General features: G+C 41.9%; 1 protein-coding gene across 4 annotated transcripts in view; it reads left to right on the top strand.

Annotated features, from left to right (window-relative positions):
* Positions 1–18,519, top strand: part of LOC122556212 (U2 snRNP-associated SURP domain containing) — an 80,907-nt gene extending 62,388 nt beyond the window's left edge. For all 4 annotated transcript variants that reach the window (XM_043702770.1, XM_043702767.1, XM_043702769.1 and 1 more), the window contains 6 exons: positions 342–408; positions 3,398–3,578; positions 3,671–3,781; positions 6,698–6,825; positions 9,772–9,936; positions 17,946–18,519. In XM_043702770.1, the coding sequence (XP_043558705.1) occupies positions 342–408; positions 3,398–3,578; positions 3,671–3,781; positions 6,698–6,825; positions 9,772–9,936; positions 17,946–18,084 (791 nt within the window). In that variant the 3' untranslated portion in view covers positions 18,085–18,519. The remainder of the gene's footprint in view (positions 1–341; positions 409–3,397; positions 3,579–3,670; positions 3,782–6,697; positions 6,826–9,771; positions 9,937–17,945) is intronic.
* The last annotated feature ends 3,618 nt before the right edge of the window (positions 18,520–22,137 follow it).

Below are 22,137 nucleotides of genomic sequence, written 5' to 3'. Positions count from 1 at the left end.
TCACAAGGTAAGTTGCAAAGGAACCCCGAGGTGATGACTCAGTGTTTTTCTACAGCTTGATGAAAATTTTATGCAGTACAAACCATGTTATGAAACCTCTCGTCCAAATTGTAATGTTGAACTTGTTCCTCGATTGATCTTGGGATAAATGACTTAAACTTGGGAGTAGATCCTAATTTTTGTCCAATCCTTTAAAGTCTTTAAGTCTAAGTAAATAAGATTTTTTTGCTAATAGTTGAATGCTTTTGGCAGGTAGTTTTACTACATGTTAAATTATTCGAAGTTAATGAAATAAGTTAATTGATTGTTACTGGAATGAGTAATAAACATACTTCTTGCAGCTGTTACAACTTCAAAATGGGAGCTCTTTGACCAACCGACTGAATCAGAAGAGGATGAACAGCCAGTGTACGTTGATATTCTAACTTACAATAATGAGCAAACATTAGAATTAGGAAGTGATTAACTCATGAATGATTCATGAAAAAAATGTCATTAGTAAAACAAACTAGGTATTTTGTATGTATTGTCTATTGCATTTATGCTGCAAATGTTGGTTTTATTTAGGCTGTGGCATCAAACCAAAGGAGAAACCCATAAATGGGATGATACTGTAATGCTTGTGGCTCAGTGGTTAGCACTGCTGCCTCGCAGCGCCAGGGACCCGAGTTCGAATCCAGCCTCGGGCGACTGTGTGTGGAGTTTGCACATTCTGCCCGTGTCTGCGTGGGTTTTCTCCTGGTGCTCCCGTTTCCTCCCAAAATTCAAAACATAGTGTCGTAGAGGTGTACAGCATGGAAACAGACTCTTCAGTCCAACTAGTCCATGCTGACCAGATATCCTAACCCAATCTTGTCCCACCTGCCAGCAATCAGCCCATATCACTCCAACCCCTTGCTATTCATATACCCATCCAGATGCCTCTTAAATGTTGCAGTTGTACCAGCCTCCACCACTTTCTCTAGCAGCTCATTCCATACACGTACCACCCTCTGCGTGAAAACGTTGCCCCTTGGGTCTCTTTTATATCTTTCCCCCCTCATCCTAAACCTATGCCGTCTAGTTCTGGACTCCCCCATTCCAGGGAAAAGACATTGTCTATTTATCCTATCCATGCCCCTCATGATTTTATAAACCTTTATAATGGCACCCCTCAGCCTCAGATGCTGCAGGGAAAACAACCCTAGCCTAGTCAACCTCTCCCTGTAGCTCAAATCCAACAACTCTGGCAACATCCTTGTAAATTTTTTCTGAACCCTTTCAAGTTTCACAACATCTTTCCAATAGGAAGGAGACCAGAATTACATGCAATATTCCAACAGTGGCCTAACCAATGTCCTGCACAGCCGCAACATGACCTCCCAATTTCTGTACTCAGTACTCTGACCAATAAAGGAAAGCATACCAAACGCCGCCTTCACTATCTTATTTACCTGCGACTCCACTTTCAAGGAGCTATGAACCTGCACTCCGAGATCTCTTTGTTCAGCAACACTCCTTAGGACCTTACCATTAAGTGCATAAGTCCTGGTAAGATTTGCTTTCCCAAAATGCAGGACCTCACATTAATCTAAATTAAACTCCATCTGCCGCTTCTCAGCCCATTGCCCATCTGATCAAGATTCCATTGTAATCTGAGGTAACCTTCTTCACTGTCCACTGCACCTCCAACTTTGGTGTCATCTGCAAACTTATTAATTGTACCTCTTATGCTTGCATCCAAATTATTTATGTAAATGACAAAAAGTAGAGGACCCAGCACCTATCCTTGTGGTCACAGGCCTCCAGTCTGTAAAACAACCCTCCACCACCACCGTCTGTCTTCTATTTTTGAGCCAGTTCTGTATCCAAATGGCTAGTTCTCCCTTTATTCCATGAGACCTAACCTTGCTAACCAGTCTCCCATGTGAAACCTTGTCAACGCCTTACTGAAATCCATATAGATCACATCTCCCACTCTGTCATCACTTTGTTACTTTTTCAAAAACTCAATCAAGTTCATGAGACATGATTTCCCACGCATAAAGCCACGTTGGCTATCCCTAATTAGTCCTTGCCTTTCCAAATACATATTCATCCTGTCCCTCAGGATTCCCTCCAACAACTTGCCCACCACTGAGGTCAGGCTCACTGGTCTATAGTTCCCTGGCTTGTCCTTGCCACCTTTCTTCAACAGTGGCACCACGTTAGCCAACCTCCAGTCTTCTGGCACCTCACCTATGCCTATCGATGATACAAATATCTCAGTAAGAGGCTCAGCAATCACTTCCCTAGCTTCCCACCAAGTTCTGGGGTACACCTGATCAAGTCCTGGGGATTTATCCACTTTCATGCATTGCAAAACATCCAGCACTTCCTCCTCCGTAATATGGACACTTTTCAAGATGTCACCATCTACTTCCCTCCATTCTATATCTTCCATGTCCTTTTCCACAGTAAATACTGATGCAAACTACTCATTTAGTATCTGCCCCATCCCTTGCGGGTCCACACATAGGCCGCCTTGTGGATCTTTGGGGGGGCCCTATTCTCTCCCTAGTTATCCTTTTGTCCTTGTATTTTTAAAAACCCTTTGGATTCTCCTTAACTCTATTTACCAAAGCTATCTCATGTCCCCTTTTTGCCCTCCTGAAAGTATACTCCAACTGCCTTTATACTCTTCTAAGGATTCACTCGATCTATTCTGCTTATACCTGACATGTGTTTCCTTCGTTTTCTTAACCAGACCCTCAATTTCTTTAATCATCCAGCATTCCCTATACCTACCAGCCTTTCCTTTCACCCTGACAGGAATATACTTTTTCTGGACTCTCGTTACCTCATTTCTGAAGGCTTCCCATTTTCTAGTCATCCCTTTACCTGTGAACATCTGCTTTTGAAAGATCTTGTCTAATATTGTCAAAATTGGCCTTTCTCCAATTTAGAACTTCAAATTTTAGATCATGTGCAGGTTAGATGAATTGGCCGTGCAAAATTGCCCATAGTGTTCAGGGATATGTAGGTCAGGTGCATTAGTCAGGGGTAAATATAAGGTAGGGGAATGGGTCTGGGTGGGTTACTCTCCGGAGGTTCGGTGTGGACCTGTTCAGCCAAAGGGCCTGTGTCCAAACTGTAGGGATTCTAATTATAATTCTTTAAAAAAAAATGTCCTTTGGGAATCTAGATACACATCTACTGGGTCCCCGTTGTCCACTGTTTTCATAATGTCTTCATAGAATTCCAAAAGATTAGTTAAGCATGACCTGTCCTTCATGAACCCATGCTGTGTCTGCCCAGCGGGACAATTTCTATCCAAATGCCTTGCTATTTCTTCCTTGATAATAGTAAAGTACGTTCTTTGTTTTTCGGTGAATCAAGATTTATTCTACTATAAGACTGACATGTTTGTAATTAACAGAGACAGTACATTAAAGGGAAGTGATGATGAAGAAGATGATGATGATATTGATGATCAGATACGGTCAGAGGAACTGCTTTATTTTTCTAACCCGGTTAAAGAAGAATCACTGGAATCTAAACCAGTTCTCAAGTATTCAGAAATGACTGAAGAAAAGCGAGCAAAGCTTCGAGAAATAGAGGTACAGATATTCTTTGTTGCAGTGTTTTCAGCAAAATCCTTCTGGATTGTTTGTGTAAATATGTTTGTATGTAAAAATACTTCTCTTTTCAGCTTAAAGTAATGAAGTTCCAAGATGAGTTGGAATCTGGGAAGAGGTTAAAAAAGGCAGGTCAGACCATGCAAGAACAAGTGGAACATTATAGAGACAAACTACTTCAGAGGGTGAGAACAGCATATTCTCATTAACTTGAGTTAAATAGATTTTGTTTCTTATTGCTTCATTTGATTGAGTTTGATTTGTCTCTCTGGTAAGACTGTTACTAAACTAATGAGTGTAATTATAATTGTAAATCGTGAGGTTGCCAGTTTGCTGATATTATAGCATCTGTAAGGATCATTTCATTTGCAGATTGATCTGTTACCTTTTCATATCTGCAAAGTATTTGTATTGCACAATTGGCACTTATGAAAATGTAATCTATTTCTGTCCTGTAACCCATAAAATAACAATTACTATCAGCAGATTTGATTCCATTGAGATTTAATCATGTTTTGCATTCAGTAGAAATTCATTTGGTAGGCATAATACTGCAAAGCATGATTTAACATGTTGCTGCTTTTCTCCCATACACTTAAAATCATAGAGGTATACAGAGTGGTTACATCTTTTGGTCCGACTCATCCATGCTGACCAGATATTCTCAATAAATCTACTCCCAGTATTTGGCCCATATTCCCCCTGTACCCGTCCTATTCGTATACTCATCCAGATGCCTTTTAAATGTTGTGATTGTACCAGCCTCTGACTTCCTCTGGCAGTTCAATCCAGACACACTCCACCTGTGTGAAAAAATTGCCCCTTATGTCTTTTTTAAATCTTTCTCCTCTCACCTTAAACCTATGCCCTCTAGTTTTGGACTCCCTCCCCTGGGAAAATTACCTTGGCCATTCACACTCTTGTCCCTCCACTGTCTATGAAATGGTTCTTTTCAGCCAAGTCCAAAGTGGCTGGATGAGAGAGAGAGAGAGAGAGTGAGAGAACTCTTGCACCTGTAACCGGCCAGCTGCAAAGCAACATTGGTGGAAGCAATTTGCATGATTGTATTCCCCAAGCCTCCCTATCCATATCACTTATGACTTAATATGTCATCCAGTGGCCGTTGGCGATTGAACTAAACTCCTTCTCAAAAAGTGGGTATAAAATGAACTTGTGCATTGCAAGTCAGTTAGTTCAAAATTGACTGTAGTAGCAATTGGAATCAATAATGTGGAAAATAATGAACCATTTGGCAAACACAGGGCTAGTAAAGGTGAGCTAATACTGATTTGTCAAGATCAAATTAAACCTGTGCACTCTACCTTTGGACTCCCCTACCCTGGAGAAAAGACCTTGTCTATTCATCTTATCCATGCCCCTCGTGATTTTCTAAATCTCTATACGGTCACCCCTTACCCTCCGGCACTTCAGGGAAAATAGTCCCAGTGTACTCAACTCTCCCTATAAACTCAAACCCTTCTACTCTGGCAACATCCTTGTAAATTTTTCATGAACCCTTTCAAGTTTGACATCTTTCCTATAGTAAGGAGACCAGAATTGAACACAGTATTCCAAAGGTGGCCTAACCGATGTCCTGTACAGCCGCAACGTGACCTCCCAACTGCTGTGCTCAATGCACTGACCAATAAAGGCAAGCGTGCCAAATGCTGCCTTCACTACCTTGTCTACCTGTACCTTCATTTTCAAGGAACTATAAATCTGGCCCCCCTCCAAGGTCTCTTGGCTTGGCAGTATTCCCCAGGACCTTACCATTCAGTGTCTAAGTTCTGCCCTGATTTTCCTTTGGATCAGAGAACGTTTGGCAGATTTTGTTTATGATAAAAGGTTTAGGTAGAATGAGATTTTCCAGTGGTTAAATGGTTGATCATACAAAGTGATTGACCAGAGTCAGAGGTAGCGTTAGAGAATTGTATAATTATTGTAAAGAGGAAAACAAAAAATTTCATGGCTAAGAGAGAGAAATGGGACTAATTGATTTGTTCTTTGAAAAATCTGGCACGGGCTTGATGGACTGAATGACCACTACCTGTGCTGTTCTGTTGTTCTATGTTTTAGTAGAGCCCATTCCTACAATGCTGAGATCTCTGTGTAGAGCAATCAGGAGAAGAATGCCCTGACTGACATTTTATTTCCCCACTTGGCGTAACACAAACTTTAACGTCTTTGTTATTGTCCTCATCCTTTGGGGTTCAGTGCCTAATGTCCTGTTCTCTGGGCCAGCAACTTCCCGTTTAAGTGCCAAGCCAGCAATTTACAGCCTTGGAAGACATATTTACAGTATAATGTAAGGCACACATTAAGAACTGGAGAATCCTTTGGTCAGGTCATAGAGATGTACAGCATGGAAACCGACCCTTCGGTCGAACCCGTCCATGCCGACCAGATATCCCAACCCAATCTAGTCCCACCTGCCAGCACCCGGCCCATATCCCTCCAAACCCTTCCTATTCATATACCCATCCAAATGCCTCTTAAATGTTGCAATTGTACCAGCCTCCACCACATCCTCTGGCAGCTCATTCCATACACGTACCGCCCTCTGCGTGAAAATGTTGCCCCTTAGGTCTCTTTTATATCTTTCCCCTCTCACCCTAAACCTATGCCCTCTAGTTCTGGACTGCTGGACCTCAGGGAAAAGACTTTGCCTATTTATCCTATCCAGGTCCTCTTGATATAGAATGGCATCTCTCAAGACATTGCTGGGATGACAGCGCAGCAACCTGTTCCAGGAAAAGCTAGTTACAGAAACAGATGTAAGCATCTGCTTCATTTATCACTAAATGTGGGAAAGCATCTTAAGATTTCAGCTGGCAACTGATAACTCAGCAGAGAATGGGGAATTTTTTTTTCTATACCTGAGTGACTTGCTGCATAAATATTGCTGAACAATTGGGGAAGTTGGTATTTGTTATAGGTCCAAAATGAAACATTTAATGTTTTAATATCTTAATAAGAAATCCTTTACTGTTCCAAAATTTGTCGAAAGGAGTGATTTCTTTGAGGTGCAGTTATGTTTTAAACCATTTGCTTTGTTTCACGATTGAGACTTGAACTTCAGTTATATTTTAACTTGCATTTAGGAGAAGGAGAAAGAACTGGAAAGAGAACGTGACAAAAAGGACAAAGAGAAAGAAGTGATTAAATCAGAGTACCGTATAAAAGAATGTAAAGAAAAAGAAAGCTCCTCCTCCCCTTCAAGCAAAGAAAGGTATTGTTTTCATTCCCAGTTGCAGTTTAAAGCTTAAGTTATCTAGTCACATGCCATTTTAATTTTGTTTTTCCTTTTCCCTTGGAATGTGGACAATGTTGGCAAGTGCATGTTTCATCCTCAACCTGTAGTTACTGAGATATTAGTGGGTGGGCACTGCTGTGAACCTGGGATGTTCAAGAAATATGAAGTTTAATCATAGAGGATGGCTTTGATGTGGATGGGTTGAGATATTCATGGCTATCTCTGTTCAATGTAAGAATCACTCACTTCTGTGTTAAACCTGACTAGCTTTGCAAGTTGTGTAATTAAGTTGTGCAAGTGCCCTAACAACACTTAAGAAGCTTGACACTATCCAGGACAATGAAGCCTGCGTAATTGGCACTGCATCCATAAGCATCCACTCCTTACACCACCTATATTCGGTAGCAGCAGTGTGTACTATCTACAAGATGCGCTGCAGAAATTCACCAAAGATCCTCAGACAGCACCTTCCAAACCCACAACCACTTCCATCTAGAAGGGTAAGAGCAGCAGATACATGGGAACATCTTCAAGTTCCCTTCCAAGCCACTTGTGAGTATATCACCATTCCTTCACTGTCGCTAGGTCAAAATCCTGGAATTCCCTTCCCATAGGCATTGTAGGTCAACCCACAGCAGGTGAATTGCAGCAGTTCAAGAGGCAGCTCTCCACCATGGGTCTCAAGGGTGACTCGGGCCCAGAAAATGACACCCACATCCCACAAAAGAATAAATAAAAAATAATATTCAAACCATAAATAAGACTAACAAGTTTTAGTTACATAAGCTTTGCAATTCAAATATATATAGAATGTACTTAATGATTTTGACTTCAAGCAGTAATCAGTGCTTCTGAGGTATTTGTCAAAATATTTGTGCAATTGAAATTAATAGTTGGCCATTTGTTTTTTGTGTCTCAATGTTTTTTTGAGGCAGGAAATTTTTTTTCAGTAGAGGAGAATTAATAATTTTTCAAAGTGATCTACTGTATTTGTATTCTAACAAACGGAAGATCTCTGCAGGGCAAGCAACATGCAAGAAATGCTAAAATCCTCTGAGATTCCCATTTCTAAAGGCAGCAATACTCTTGGTGACCCACAGGATGCAATTGGGATAATCACAGAATTGATACTGTTTAATATATGGCATCAGTAATAATTATCAGTAATAATTAGCCAAAATTGAACTAATAGAGAGAGTTCATAATAGAGAGAATTATGAGAAATAGAAGGAGTCTATACACTACCTGCCGATGTTTGCTCTGTCATTCATTACAATTGGGGCTAATTGTGTGTTTTGACTCCACTTTCCCACCCACTTCTTGCATCCCTTGGTTCCATGAGAATGTGAAAATATGTCCATTCCAGCCTTAAACATATTTAACATAGTGCATCCAGAATCCTCTGTAGACTCTCAACCCTCTGCACGAGTAAATTTCACTTTTCTCACTCCCAAATGATTGGCCTATGTTTTAGATTCTAACCAGTGGAAATAATCATTCAGCATCGGTCTTGCTGAGCTCCTTCAGATTCCTGTAAGTTTCAGTGAGAACCCAATTTACACAGTCCTTGAACATCAGATGACCCACTCACCCAAAGGGCCAATGTACTGAATCTTTGTGACATCCCTTCCAGTGCAAGTACATCTTTTCTTAAGTAAAGATCAAAACTGCAGACAATTTTCTAGATACGGCCTCCCAAAGACCTGTACAATTGATCTTAGTCCTGTTGTCCAGTAGCTTTGCAATGAAGGGTGGTGTTTCAGTTGTTTTCCTAATTACTGTATTTCGTGCTGACATTTGAATTCTTTGCTTGAGGATATTCAAGTTTTTTTGAATGTAATGTTTATAAGTCTCACACCTTATTCTCTGGGTTTCTCTGTTATTTCCCTTTGGGTCCTTCATGTTTCGGGATCCTGGCTTGTATTAACTATCAAACACCCATTCATTGAGATGCTGTATATGTCTAACAGCCTATAAATAGAACTAACAGCTGAATAGCTCCCTGTGCTGTATAACTTATTAATTATTTATGCAGATCACATCACTGCCTCTTCTGATCAACCAAATTCAGAAAGTAATCTCTCTAAAAAGAATACCTGGATACTTAACGAGATAATTCTATACATGTTGGATGAATTACTTAATTGTTGACGATTGGTCTGATTTGAGAATTGTCATTCAGTGCAGTTAAATTAAGCTAAAACATTGAAAGTAAGAATATGTAATAGATATTTGAGTATTCCTGAAAGAGTATCATGCCTCTTAGACAAAAGCAGTGGGCTTTCTCACATTTATCTTGAACAATGTGCATGACTCTCACTTGCTCAGATAAACCTCATTTCTCATAGCAATCCTAATAACAGTGAAACTTTTTATTTCTGCTATCTGTGTCTTTTAAAAATAATTTCATGGTATGTGGACATGTCTGTCAGGGCCAGTATTTGTCGCCTATCCCTAATTATCCTGAAAGTGAGGGCAGTAAAAAGCCTGGAGGTCTGTGATGCTATTTTGACCAAGCCAGGTAAGAATGATAGATGTTCTTCGCTAAAGGACCTCAGTGAACAATATAGGTTTTTAAAACCATCAATACTTCTTCATTACGGAGACTAGTTTTAAACTTTCGGATTTTTAAAAATTTAATTTCAGTGCTAACAGCTGTTGTAGCGGGGGGGGGTGCATGGTAACTCAATGGTTAGCACTGCTGCATCAGCGCTGGGGATGAGAGTTTGATTCCCCCTCAGGCAATTGTCTGTTTGCACACTCTCTCCACGTCTGCGAGGGTTTCTTCCAGGTTTTCTGGTTTCCAGAGATTACCATGGACCACTATCCCTTCCAATTAGAGTTATTATTGTTTGATATGATCCTGTGATACTGTAGCTTATGGTTTCAGATTCTAATTCTGGTCATGTAATGTTTTGATAGAAAAAGGAAACACAGTACATCTGTCAGTCCGACTCGTATTGCCAGGCGTGTGAAGTCGCCATCACCGCGTTCAGAATGGTCAGAAAGATCACGTACCAAAGACAGTCCCCACACCAGGTCAACACACAAAAACACACCTCGGGATACAAATAAGAAGTCCAAAAGGTATGTCATATACTACATCCCATTATTGTGTGCTGCTTTGTGATTGTTCTTATTTGATGAAGTGCTGAATGTAGAAACTGAGGTTGTATCCCCTTCCCTACTTTGCTCCCCTACCCCCACCTCTTTCCTAAAATAGCAGATAAAGACAATTGCTCCCCTGTGATTTGCTGGGTCAGGTGGCAGTACATTATATGAACTCTCAGCTATCAATTTGATTTCCACAGAAATCAGAAATGTTCTGGAAATGGATCTCAAAGATATAGAGTAATAGAGATGTACAGCCACAGAAACAGACCCTTTAGTCCAGCTCGTCTATACCGACCAGGTATCCCAATCCAATCTCGTCCCACCTGCCAGCATCCAGCCCATATCCCTCCAAACCTTTCCTATTCATATACCCATCCAGATGCCTTTTAAATGTTGCTATCGTACAAGCTTCCACCACCACCTCTGGCAGCTCATTCCATACACATTCCACCCTCTGTGTGAAAAGGTTGTCCCTCGGGTCTCTTTTATGTATTTCCTATCTCACCCTAAACCTATGCCCCCACACCAGGGAAAGGACTTTCTCTATTCACGCTATCCATTAGATTAGATTACTTACAGTGTGGAAACAAGCCCTTCGGCCCAACAAGTCCACACCAACCTGCCGAAGCGCAACCTGCCCAGACCCATTCCCCTACATTTACCCCTTCACCTAACACTAAAGGCAATTTAGCGTGGTCAATTCACCTAACCTGCACATTTTTTTGGACTGTGGGAGGAAACCGGAGGCACCCGGAGGAAACCCACGCAGACACTGGGAGAATGTGCAAACTCCACACAGAGAGTCGCCTGAAGCGGGAAATGAACCGGGGTCTCTGGCGTTGTGAGGCAGCAGTGCTAACCACTGAGCCACCGTGCCACCCACTAATGCCCCTCATGATTTCATAAACCTCTATATGGTTACCCCTCAGCCTCCAATGGTCCAGGGAAAACAGCCTTAGCCTATTCAATCTCTCCCAATAGTTCAAATCCTGCAACCCCGGCAACATCCTTGTAAATCCTTTTTGAACCCTTTCACATTTCACAACATCTTTCCAATAGGAAGAAGACCAGATTTGCACGCAATATTCCAACAACGGCCTAACCAATGTCGTGTATAGCCACAACATGACCTCCCAACTCCGATACTCAATACCCTGACCAACAAAGGAAAGCATACCAAACGCCGCCTTCACTATCCTATCTACCTGTGACTCCACTTTCAAGAAGCTATGAACCCACACTCCAAGGTCTCTTTGTTCCGCAACACTCTCTCGGACCTTACCATTGTGTATAAGTCCGACTAAGATTTGCTTTCCAAAAATCCAGCACCTCACATTTATCGAAATTAACCTCCATCTGACAATTATCAGCCCATTGGCCCATCTGGTCAAGATCCTGTTGTAATCTGAGGTAACCTTCTTCGCTGTCCACTACACCTCCAACTTTGGTGTCATCTGCAAACTTACTAACTGTACCTCTTATGCTCGCATCCAAATCATTTATATAAATAACAAAATTTAATGTAGCAAGCACCAATCCTTGTGGCATTCCACTGGTGATAGCCCTCCACTCTGAAATACAACCCTCTGCCTTCTACCTTTGAGCCAGTGCTGTATCCAAATGGCTACTCTGCCTGTATTCCATGAGATCTAACTTTGCTAACCATTCTCCCATGGGGAACCTTGTCGAACCCCTTACTGACGTCCATATAGATCACATCCACCGCTCTGCCCTCATCAATCCTCTTTGTTACTTCTTCAAAAAACTTGATCAAGTTTGTGTGACATGATTTTATGTATTTTAAAAATCTTCAGAGCCCATTTAACTGAATTTGACTTGAACTAATGGCCCCAATTGTAAACAAACTGTCATGAAGCATTCAGATTTAAAAATCTTCAGTAATAAATTTAGATTTCTACATGTTTAGTCACTGTAAATATGTTGCTCTAATTGTGTGTAGCAGTTTTGCTCACTTATTTCCTTTGTGTATTTGCCACACTGTTGCACAATTTTCCTTTGGTTTATCTCTGTTCCCATTCTCTGCTGAGTATATTAATTTCTTATTGGATTTTGGGTACATGGTGCCTCAACTCTGCCACATAGCCTGCGGAGGAGTGTGAGCAAACTATTCTACAGTAGAGTGTCACACTAATCCCAATCCAGTCTTTGTGCATACTTTCAGTAGCGGTAATGGAGGGGGCTGAAACATCTACAGAGAGGGGAAAGCATTGGCCTAGCCGTACTATCGTAAGACTGTTAATCCAGAGACCCGGTTATGTTCAGGGGACTCAGGTTCAAATCCCACAGATGGTGGAATTTAATTTCATTAACGTTTGGAATTAAGAGTCTAATGATGACCCTGAATCCGTTGTCGATTATTAGGAAAAGGCCATCTGGTTCACTAATGCCCTTTAGGGAAAGAAGTCTGGCATCCTTACCTGATCTGGACTACATGTGACTCTGGACCCACAGCAATGTGGTTGAGTCTTAACTTCCCTCTGGGCAATTAGGGATGAGCAATAAATGCTAGACATGCCAGAGATGTCCTCTTCCCATGAATGAATAAAGGATCTGCACTACATTATTTGGGTGTGTAATTATTTCCATTTTTAATTGTAAAGTACAGTCCGGTTATTTGAAAAACAATTGGATGAAAACTAGCTCTTTTTTATTAGAAAACTTCACTGTTTGAACCATTTGCTCGTTTTTGTCTGCTTGGAATATGCTACCCAAAATTGTTTGGAAGCAGCTGTGTTAAAAGACTGGTAGTTAGGTTATCTTGACAGTATCTTCAACTATATCCACAATGGCACAAGTAATTCCAATTCACTTGAGTAATTTTAAGTAACCAGACATTTTAAAAATGGCACATAGGTCTAGTTCTGGAGTCCGCACTCGTTTCATGCACTGTACAAGTTGGATGTGTAAAATCTGGAAAAACAGTTCTTTCGCACAGAACATTGGTTTATAAAATATTACAATGTCAGAGCTTTTCATTTTGCAGTCATCAGGACCTAAATAAAAAAAAAGACAAGCTTTGATAAGGAAAATCAATTTATACAGCATGAAAAAAGGGTTTTGGTTGGTTGCATCGTGGTTAGCGTGCAGCAGGACCTGTTAATTGTTACGCTTTGCTAGCTGATTAACTTCAGACCATGAGGTTGGTCAGGGCATTGCGACGGGGAATGCAGCAGAGCTTGGCAAACTGAAATTACCCTTTCTCAGTGAAAAAGGTGCATTATATGCACAAGTTCCTTTTATGTACATGTGAATAAATGTAAATTCTAAATGTACAATTCTGAAGGGGGTGATGGAGCAGTGAGGTGTAAATGTGCACACATTCAGGGTGGCAGGACAGGTGGGGACAGCAGTAAATCAAGCATATGTTCTCGACTTTATTAATAGAGGTGTAGAGTGCAAGAGCAAGGCAGTGTCGTGGAGCTGGTACCGTTGCTATTGTGTACACCTGTGAGCACGTTCTTGAAAAGTTTGCAGAAACAATTTACAAGCAAGTTTCAAGGTATGAGCAACTTCAGCTGTGAAGTTAGATTGAAGCAATTGGGATGGTGTTTCCTCAAGAGAGGAGGGCTGAGAGGAGATTTGAAAGGTTTTGAAAATCATGAGTGGGCTGCACAGAATAAATGGAGTGAAGCTATTTCTGCTAGTTAAAGAAACAAGAATGAGAGAGCATGGATTTTAAATGATGTGCAAACAAACCGAGAGTGATATGAAACAAAACCTTTTCGTAAAGCAGGTAGTCTGGAAATATGACGGAAGCAGGTTCAGTTGAGGCACTCGAGGGTATTGAATGTTTATTTGGATAGTGATGGTGTGAGGATTATGGGGAAAATTTATGAGATTGGCACAAGATAATAGAGCCAGTGCTGTGATGGACTGAATGGCCTCCTACACTGGAATAATTCTAGTACAATGAAGTGCACTGTGATACCTTGGTTTCACAGGCATGGACTGGTTGATTGCAGTCAGCCTGCTGCAGACAGTTGAAAGAATAGAATAGAAGTTTATTATCAAGTGTACTTCATGAAAAATACAGTGAAAAGTTGTGTAAGTTACCTTACCACAGCATCTACAATGACAGAGGTCATACATATAATATTTCTTTTCTGAAAAATAAAATTAAGATAAAGTTCATCACGTTCTATTAACGGCTCCTGGACTTGCGGAAAGCCGATTAAGGAACGATAGGATACACTGAAGATGCAGCTGGGATAAGACCTGGACCACTGGAATACTAGGCCGGAAGCCTCTATCGAAGAAAACTGCCATGCCAGGCCAAGAATGCCACTCCTGGACAAGACCTCCTGCCAAACTGCTGGAATACCTGGAAGCCAAAGACAAGGACAACTTCCACACGGGGAAGAGACCTCCATGATGGACAAGATCATCACGCTTTGCCAAGACCGCCATTTCTTCGGGCGCCCAGGCCTTTCCATGGACCTGGAACTTCAGCCTAGCTGGTGCATCCAGGCCCGGGGAGTCAGCCTGAGCATGCTCCTTGCTTGCAAAGAAACCTCGGGCTGGTGTGGAGACGTGTCCACCTTGTCCTGGTGTTGCTGCCACCAAAGGCCTCCTCCTTTGCCTGCCACTCTCCAAAAATATATTTTGAAGCAGTGAAGTTTACAGGCTCACCTTCCGGGGCAATGGATACTTAGGCTGAATGGACCCTTTGGCCAAACCAATGGCAAGTCTGAGTAGCCTGCTGGTGTCCCTAGTCTGTGCTGTGTGGTTAGGGAGCAAGATCCATGGAGTGTGTAAAACCACTCCAAGCTGAAGGGCAGGTGATGGAAACACTGAGCCTGGATTGGGTGAGGCAGGGCCTGGGGTAGGACCGGTGTCAGGTAGAGACTGAATTTGAGGTGGGGACCAGAACTGGGCAGGAGTGGGATTGGCTCTGCTCCTGGTGTGGAGGTAGAGGTTGGTGCTGGAGGCTGAGTCTGGTATGCCGGTCCGGTCCTCTCTCTCTCTGGGGATGGAGGAGTAGGGAGCTGGGGTCAGGGCTCACTTTCTCTCTCACTGTCACTCACAGGGTGGAGGTAGGGTGGGGAAGAGTTTGGGTCTCCTCTCTGTCTCAAGGGGTTTTGGGGTGGGGGTTCTGGTCTCTCACTCTTGCTCGCTTGCTCCCTCCCTCAGTCATTGGGGGAATGTGGAAGGAGAGAATATGGGTTTCTCCTACCCTTCTTTAGAGGGGTGGGGTGATGTGGTCAGGTCCCCAGTCCTCCTCTCCCCCTGGGGTATCAGGGTCTCCTCTCTCTCTGAGGCTTGGGGAAAGGGACTCTCTCTGGTCAAACAAAGGAACCCCTTGTGTACATGCAATATGTAGATTATACACTTGCTGCATTTGACTGTACAGCTGCATCAAAGAAATTCTTTACCCATTTTGTCCTGAGCTCAAATTGACCATTGGAAAAGAATAATTAAACAAGTTACCTTTTCTCTGTTGAGAAATCTGCCAGGAGACGCTCTCCCCTGCTAACTGCCACAAGGTATATTCAGTAAACATACTGATTCCTACAGTTCCACGTGCTACAAGATCAAACCTATTGGCAACTTTATAAATAGTCTTCTGCTAATCATCAGTTAGTGTATTGAGCACTCGTAGAACATTGGCATTGCCAGCTGGCCAGTATTTATTGCCCAACTCTAGTTGCCCTTGGAAATGTGGTGCATTGAACTGCTGCACTCCACATTGAGAGAATTCCAGGATTTTGATCCAGTGACAGTAAAGGAGTGACAATATATTTGCAATTCAGGGTGATGAGTGGCTTGGGAGGGAACATGCAGGTGGTGGTGTTCCTATGTATCTGCTGCTCTTGACCTAGATGGAAGTGATCATGGGTTTGGAAGATGCTGTCTGAGGATCTTTGGCGAATGTCTGAAGTGCATCCTTTTATATTGTACACTGCTCCCGCTGAGTGTAGATGGTGGAGGGAGTGGATGTTTGTAGATGTGGTGCCAATCAAGCAGGCTGCATTGTGTTGTTGAGGTTGCACTCATCCAGGCAAGTGAGGAGTATTCCATCACACTCCTCATTTGTGCCTTGTAGGTGGTGGATGGGCTTGGTGAGTCAGCAGGTGAGTTACCCAGTGCAGTATTCCTGCTTTTGTAGCCTGTGTTTGTGGGGGATCCAGTTGAGCTTCCGGTCAATGGCAACCCCAAGGATGTTGAGCCACCATGGTTGCAGTGCACCTCACAAAGCCTTAGAAGGGGAATGTCTTTCAAAAATGTGAACGTTGGGCATAGTCTCCAGTGCTACGGACGACTCAGCTATTGGGAATATTTAGTAAATAGTCCAGAGTTTTCTAAGAATTACACCAGAAATCATTTTAAGATGCAGTCCACATCGCAGAGATAACGTCTCCTAGAAGTTACATATATTCATACACATGACCCTGTTTTGAGCTGTTACACCTTTTTCATTGAGAAAGGGCAAGAGATTGCTACTGGATCAGTGGTGCTGGAGGAGCACAGCAATTCAGGCAGCATCCGAGGACAGGCAAAATCGACGTTTCGGGCAAAAGCCCTTCATCAGGAATAAAGGCAGAGAGACTGTACGGCCCACCCTCCCATCCTGGCGCTTTCCCCTGCCACCGCAGGAACTGTAAAACCTGCGCCCACATCACCTCCCTCTCCTCTATCCATGGCCCCATTGGAGCTTTCCACATCCATCAAAGTTTTACCTGCACATCCACTAATATCATCTATTGTATCCGTTGCTCCCGATGCGGTCTCCTCTACATTGGGGAGACTGGACGCCTCCTAGCAGAGCGCTTTAGGGAACATCTCCGAGTCCCCCGCACCAATCAACCAAATCGCCCCGTGGCTCAACATTTCAACTCCCCCTCCCACTCTGCCGAGGATATGGAGGTGCTGGGCCTCCTCCACCGCCGCTCCTTCACCACCAGACGCCTGGAGGAAGAACGCCTCATCTTCCGCCTCGGAACACTTCAACCCCAGGGCATCAATGTGGATTTTAACAGTTTCCTCATTTCCCCTTCCCCCACCTCATCCTAGTTTCAAACTTGCAGCTCCGCACTGTCCCCTTGACCTGTCCGGACTTGTCCGACCTGCCCAGCTCGTTTTCCACCTATCCACTCCACCCTCTCCTCCCTGACCTATCACCTTCATCTCCTTCCCCACTGACCTATTGTACTCTATGCCACTCTCTCCCCACCCCCACCCTCCTCTAGCTTATCTCTCCACGCTTCAGTCTCTCTGCCTTTATTCCTGATGAAGGGCTTTTGCCCGAAACGTCGATTTTGCCTGTCCTCGGATGCTGCCTGAATTGCTGTGCTCTTCCAGCACCACTGATCCAGAATCTGGTTTCCAGCATCTGCAGTCATTGTTTTTACCTAATAGATTGCTACTGTCTGCTGCATTCCCAATGGCAATGTGTTGTGCAGTCAGAGTCTACCAGTTGGTCATTGGCTAGATTGACAATTAATAGTTCCTGAAGTATTACTATGCTGGCCATGACGTAACCAATCAGCAGCCTCTCTGCTGCATAAATTAGTGCTCTCCTTCTAAACTTGAGTTCTTCCCTCCTAGTCCTGACGAATGGAGGGTGAAAAGCCTTGTCTCAGTGTTTCTTTCCAGCTGTTTAGAAACACCTGAAATCTAGCATGTGCTTCATCACAAAGGTGCCATCATTTAGATATTGTACCTGAATACCTTTAAACTTGTTGAATTTGCTGCATTAAAATTAATCCAGCCTCTGTCTTTGTCCAACTCCTTTTAAAACTTATTAATTTTACTGAGTTTTCTGATACATCCTAATTTCTTCTTGAGCTAAAATTAGTTGTTTGGTTTGGTTTCTGTACTGATTTGCAACATTACAGATGTGAAATAAATGCAAGTATATAACACACTGTGCTGTGCTTGTGCACAGTTCTGCATTTCAACTCATATGTACAGTAGATATGTAATGGTCAATCATATGATTTTTTTTTTACAATTCTGTGTAGATCTCGTTCTGGTTCAAGGACGCCGAAACGGTCCAAAAGATCTCGATCTAGGACACCCAGAAAATCTTCCAAAAAATCAAGATCTCAGTCCAGATCCCCACATCGATCACACAAGAAATCCAAGAAGAGCAAACACTAGTGAACTGTCCATAACTTTTTTCTGTAATTTTAGTTTTGTCCTGTGCCTGAACAAACTGTTGAGGAATATCATTCCTGGCTTTTTTTTTTGAATGCACATATATTCATTATGAATATTCAACTCCAGTCAATCTGTGTGCTTTTTTGTATATGAAAAAGAAATTGACTTCTCTAGTGCTATGGCTTCATCATCCCCTAAACTCCCTGTTTGTAGATTGTGTAAAAACAAATCCCCCTTTTATGTTAGACTTTTCATGAGGATCCTTGTATGTCTCTTCCACCAGCAGTAGCAGTGTTGTATTTGCGGAGGTGTATGAGGAAGCCTGAAGCAGAGTGTTATCCTTTTGTAATTTTTAACATTCAATGAGAGTTGAATAAAAATCAGTACAGAAAGTTACATAATTTCTTGTTTTATAATAAAGTAAATGCAATAATGTTTGAATAACTCAACTGTGGATATTTTGAAGCTCAGTTTGCCTCACTACTCCATAATGTAGAGTGTATTTACATCAGTGGGGCATCTAGCCTGGAACAGGTTATCTTGTTTTCTCATCTATGCTACATTTTAAAATTGCATACAAATCTGCAATCTTGTGTGGCTGAGTGGACACAGTAAATGTTTCGAGTTGCATCTTGGTTAAAGTATCTCAACTGAATGTTTAGTCTGCAAATTTGAACTCCAAATCCTTGTAAACTAAAGTGGCTAATATCTGTTTCCTTTTTAAACAAGGCACCTATAGTCAGAACAACCTGGCTAGAAATGAGTGATGAGGAGTCCAATGGTTAGAAATTCCAGGATTTACCCAGAATTCTCGAAGAACTGGATCACATGACAGGAAGTGAATGCTTCCCAAACATTTGGCACAAGCATCATTTCAAGCATCTGGTGCCATTCTAAGATGCTAGCCATTGCTAAGCCAGGGAAGCCACTCAACTTGTGTGTAACTACCACCTCATCACCCTGTCCCTGTAACATGCAAGTCCTGTAACGTCATAGGAAGCAGTTCAGCTTTGTCTTGTCCTGAACTTGTGACACATTGTGATGGGCAAGCGTACTGCTGAAACTCTTCATTAGCATTTGCTGTGTGGAAACCCGACATCTACGTCAACTCTACAATCAGTAACTTGACAGGACTGTGCAGCATTGCTCAAAGCATCTCCAACAACTGACTCCCAGAGATCAGTGGTTGTACTGGATATGTTCAATATGATAGATCTCTCGAAAGTTACAGCTCTTCACATATGCTGACCATCCTGGGAAGCCACAGTCCAGCAAAGAAGTTCAGGATATTGGGAAAACACTCATTGAAGATCTATGTTCTCTGGAATTCTAATTCAGAAAATGGAGACTTCAACCAAACGCTGCCAAGACTGTAATTTCAGTCTTCCACCTGAGCAGTTCGAACGCCAGGGAAAAACATTGAGGCCAACCATGCTGTTGTGATCGAATGCCAAAGTATGTTGGTGTCACTGATGTTGACCCACCAGCAATACATCCAGAACACCAGAGTCAACATGAAAATGTATTTCTTCTGGAAATTGGCAGGTACCGTCTGGAGCAGCAGAGCCAACACATTACACAGTTTCACTCACCATGTCTACCCAACAGCAGAGTACTGCTGTTCACTTTGGTTTCAGGAACTGTCACACAAATACGTGTAGATAGAACATTGAGACTAAGCGCTGCTCTAGTGGCCTCCTGTGCTAGCGCATATTGAATTTCCTGATGCCTATCCACCTCAAAATTCACCATCAATTGGCATCTAATGAAACATTTCAATTGATACAGGACCTGGAAAAAATAACCCATGCACTTGTCTGAAATCTCTCAATCCTTGCTGAAACTTATTCCACGTTCCACAAGTATAATGACAGCCCCCACCTGGTAGTACGGCAAGCTTCAACAATCTGTGGAAAAACTTCGCAACCTTCAGCTGCTTGAGGGCTGGCTATTTGCTCGACAACTGGCTCAAGGTGTGACTGTGTGCACAAGTCAAGCCATCATCCAAGTGTTGAACATCTGTATCAAGAGATCCCATTCTTGATGGCATCCCAACCACTCAGACTATCAACTGAAGCTGCTGACTAGATCGTTAAACGTTGACATCGAGCTATTAAAAGCTTCCCAACTGCATGGAGAAAGAAAAGGTGTTGCAGGAGGAATAAATACGCTGCTGATGTTTTTTGAGCAGTATTGCAAAAGACCCCAAATCTTTAATGTGTGTAAAGGAAAAAACAACTACTCAAAATCTGAGGCAGCTCTCTTCCAAAGCTGCTTTACCCTTTTATGATGCTGACAAAGTTGTGTACTTTGAATATTTTTGTTTTAATGCATTAAGGGTTCTTAATTTTGTGTAATTTTATGCAATGTGCTGTCATTTTTAAAATAATTTTCCTTGTTTAAAAATCACCTTGAATTTTCAACATGAAAACCTTTTAAGTTCTTTGGGCCTATGTGAGATATGCATATTTCTGTTAATTTAATCCATTTCCTCGTAAATCAAGAACTAGATGGATTATGATACTGTGTGAATGTAACATCCCATGTCAAAACCTGTTGAAGTGTTTTACACTGAACATTTTTTTAAATCAGAAACTGAAGTTGCTGGAAAGGCTCAGCAGGTCTGGCAGCATCTTTGGAGAGAAATCAGTTAATGTTTCAGTGACCCTCAGAACTACTGTTTTTATAATTGCTGTGAATTAGAAATGGGTAACGTTCCGAAAACAATGATTTATTTGGCTCCAGCCCAGTGAATTTAATATTTGTGGTGGTGTGCCTTTGCATTTAAGTTACAATTTCACTTTAAAGCTGCTGAAAGCTTGTGTTTTCAACATTGCGGTAGGTAATTGGTTCGGCTTAATCAGTTCTGTTGATTAGTCCTTTGCTATTTACCTTGACTGCCCCCTGGTTACCTGTAAATGAGAGAAGTTTGTGGTAGATGACCTTCAAATCTCAAGGTGGTTTCCAAGCACTTGCTTCGTGGCTTTTACTTTGGAAACACATTAGTCAATTCTTATTGTGAATATATATAGTTAGTGGAAAGGACTTGGGTGCAGCGGTAGTTGCAAACTCCACTCGTTTTGAAGGTATCATAACACGTTCAAAGAGATTATTTTAAAAATACTTTTCTGTTTTGCCGTTTCTGGGCTAATTTCAGAATGCATTTGAAATATAAATGGCAGCTGTATCAAAATGAATTTTTTATTTGCTGGGTTTCATTTATTTTTGATCCATTTGAATGTCTGCACATGCCATTGGAAAGTGGGTCTACCTGTATGTAGGTTTTTCAGTACCATTCTTTTTATGGTAGGCAGATGAGTGTCGCCTGAGTTTCTTTAACGGTGGAGAAACCTAAATTACTTCTGTCCCAACACAGCTCAGATCAGTTAACAATATGGAACTTTGTAATTACTCACCAATATCCTACAATTCTGTTTCACTGATGTAACCCTGTAGTTCTGTTGTTTTACTTTGTCAGAGTTGAAGTGTTTGGCTTTAGAAAAATGCATTCACTATTTAAACAAGATAGTGTTATTATATTCCCAACTATACATACAATGCCAAGGCAGTGAAAGATATCTTAATGAAAACAGACTCACTTGTTTTCTCCTCTGGTTTTGAAATTTATAATTTATATGAATGCATTTTGATAGAGCCATTACTTAGGAAGAAAAGCTAGCTATATGCCCTGTACATTTATTATGCATGTATTAAAACTGAGGGGCTGGTCCTCCAAGAGAGACTAATCACCTTTGTCCCTACTGGGTAGTCAGTCCAAATTATGGATGAAAGCGTGAATAACTCTTCCTTGCCTACAGTGGCTGTGACCGGAACTTTTCAAAAACATTGTAGAAGTTCCTACCTTGTACTGTGCAGTCACCTTTTTACATGCTGTTATCCCATATATTGATGTATAAATGTCTACTTTGTACTTCCCTGTTCATTTGTTCTACGTGCAAGTTGGGATCTTTTGAAAATGGTGCTCTATAATAGAGTTAAGTTGAATTTGCATTATCAATTTTAGTGCCTTCTGTTATTAGCCTTGATGGTATG

The sequence above is a fragment of the Chiloscyllium plagiosum genome, chromosome 13 (assembly GCF_004010195.1).
Source record: "Chiloscyllium plagiosum isolate BGI_BamShark_2017 chromosome 13, ASM401019v2, whole genome shotgun sequence".
NCBI classification, from domain to species: domain Eukaryota; kingdom Metazoa; phylum Chordata; class Chondrichthyes; order Orectolobiformes; family Hemiscylliidae; genus Chiloscyllium; species Chiloscyllium plagiosum.
Note: the sequence above shows the minus strand (reverse complement) of the source record. Positions and strands in the feature narration are given on the sequence as shown.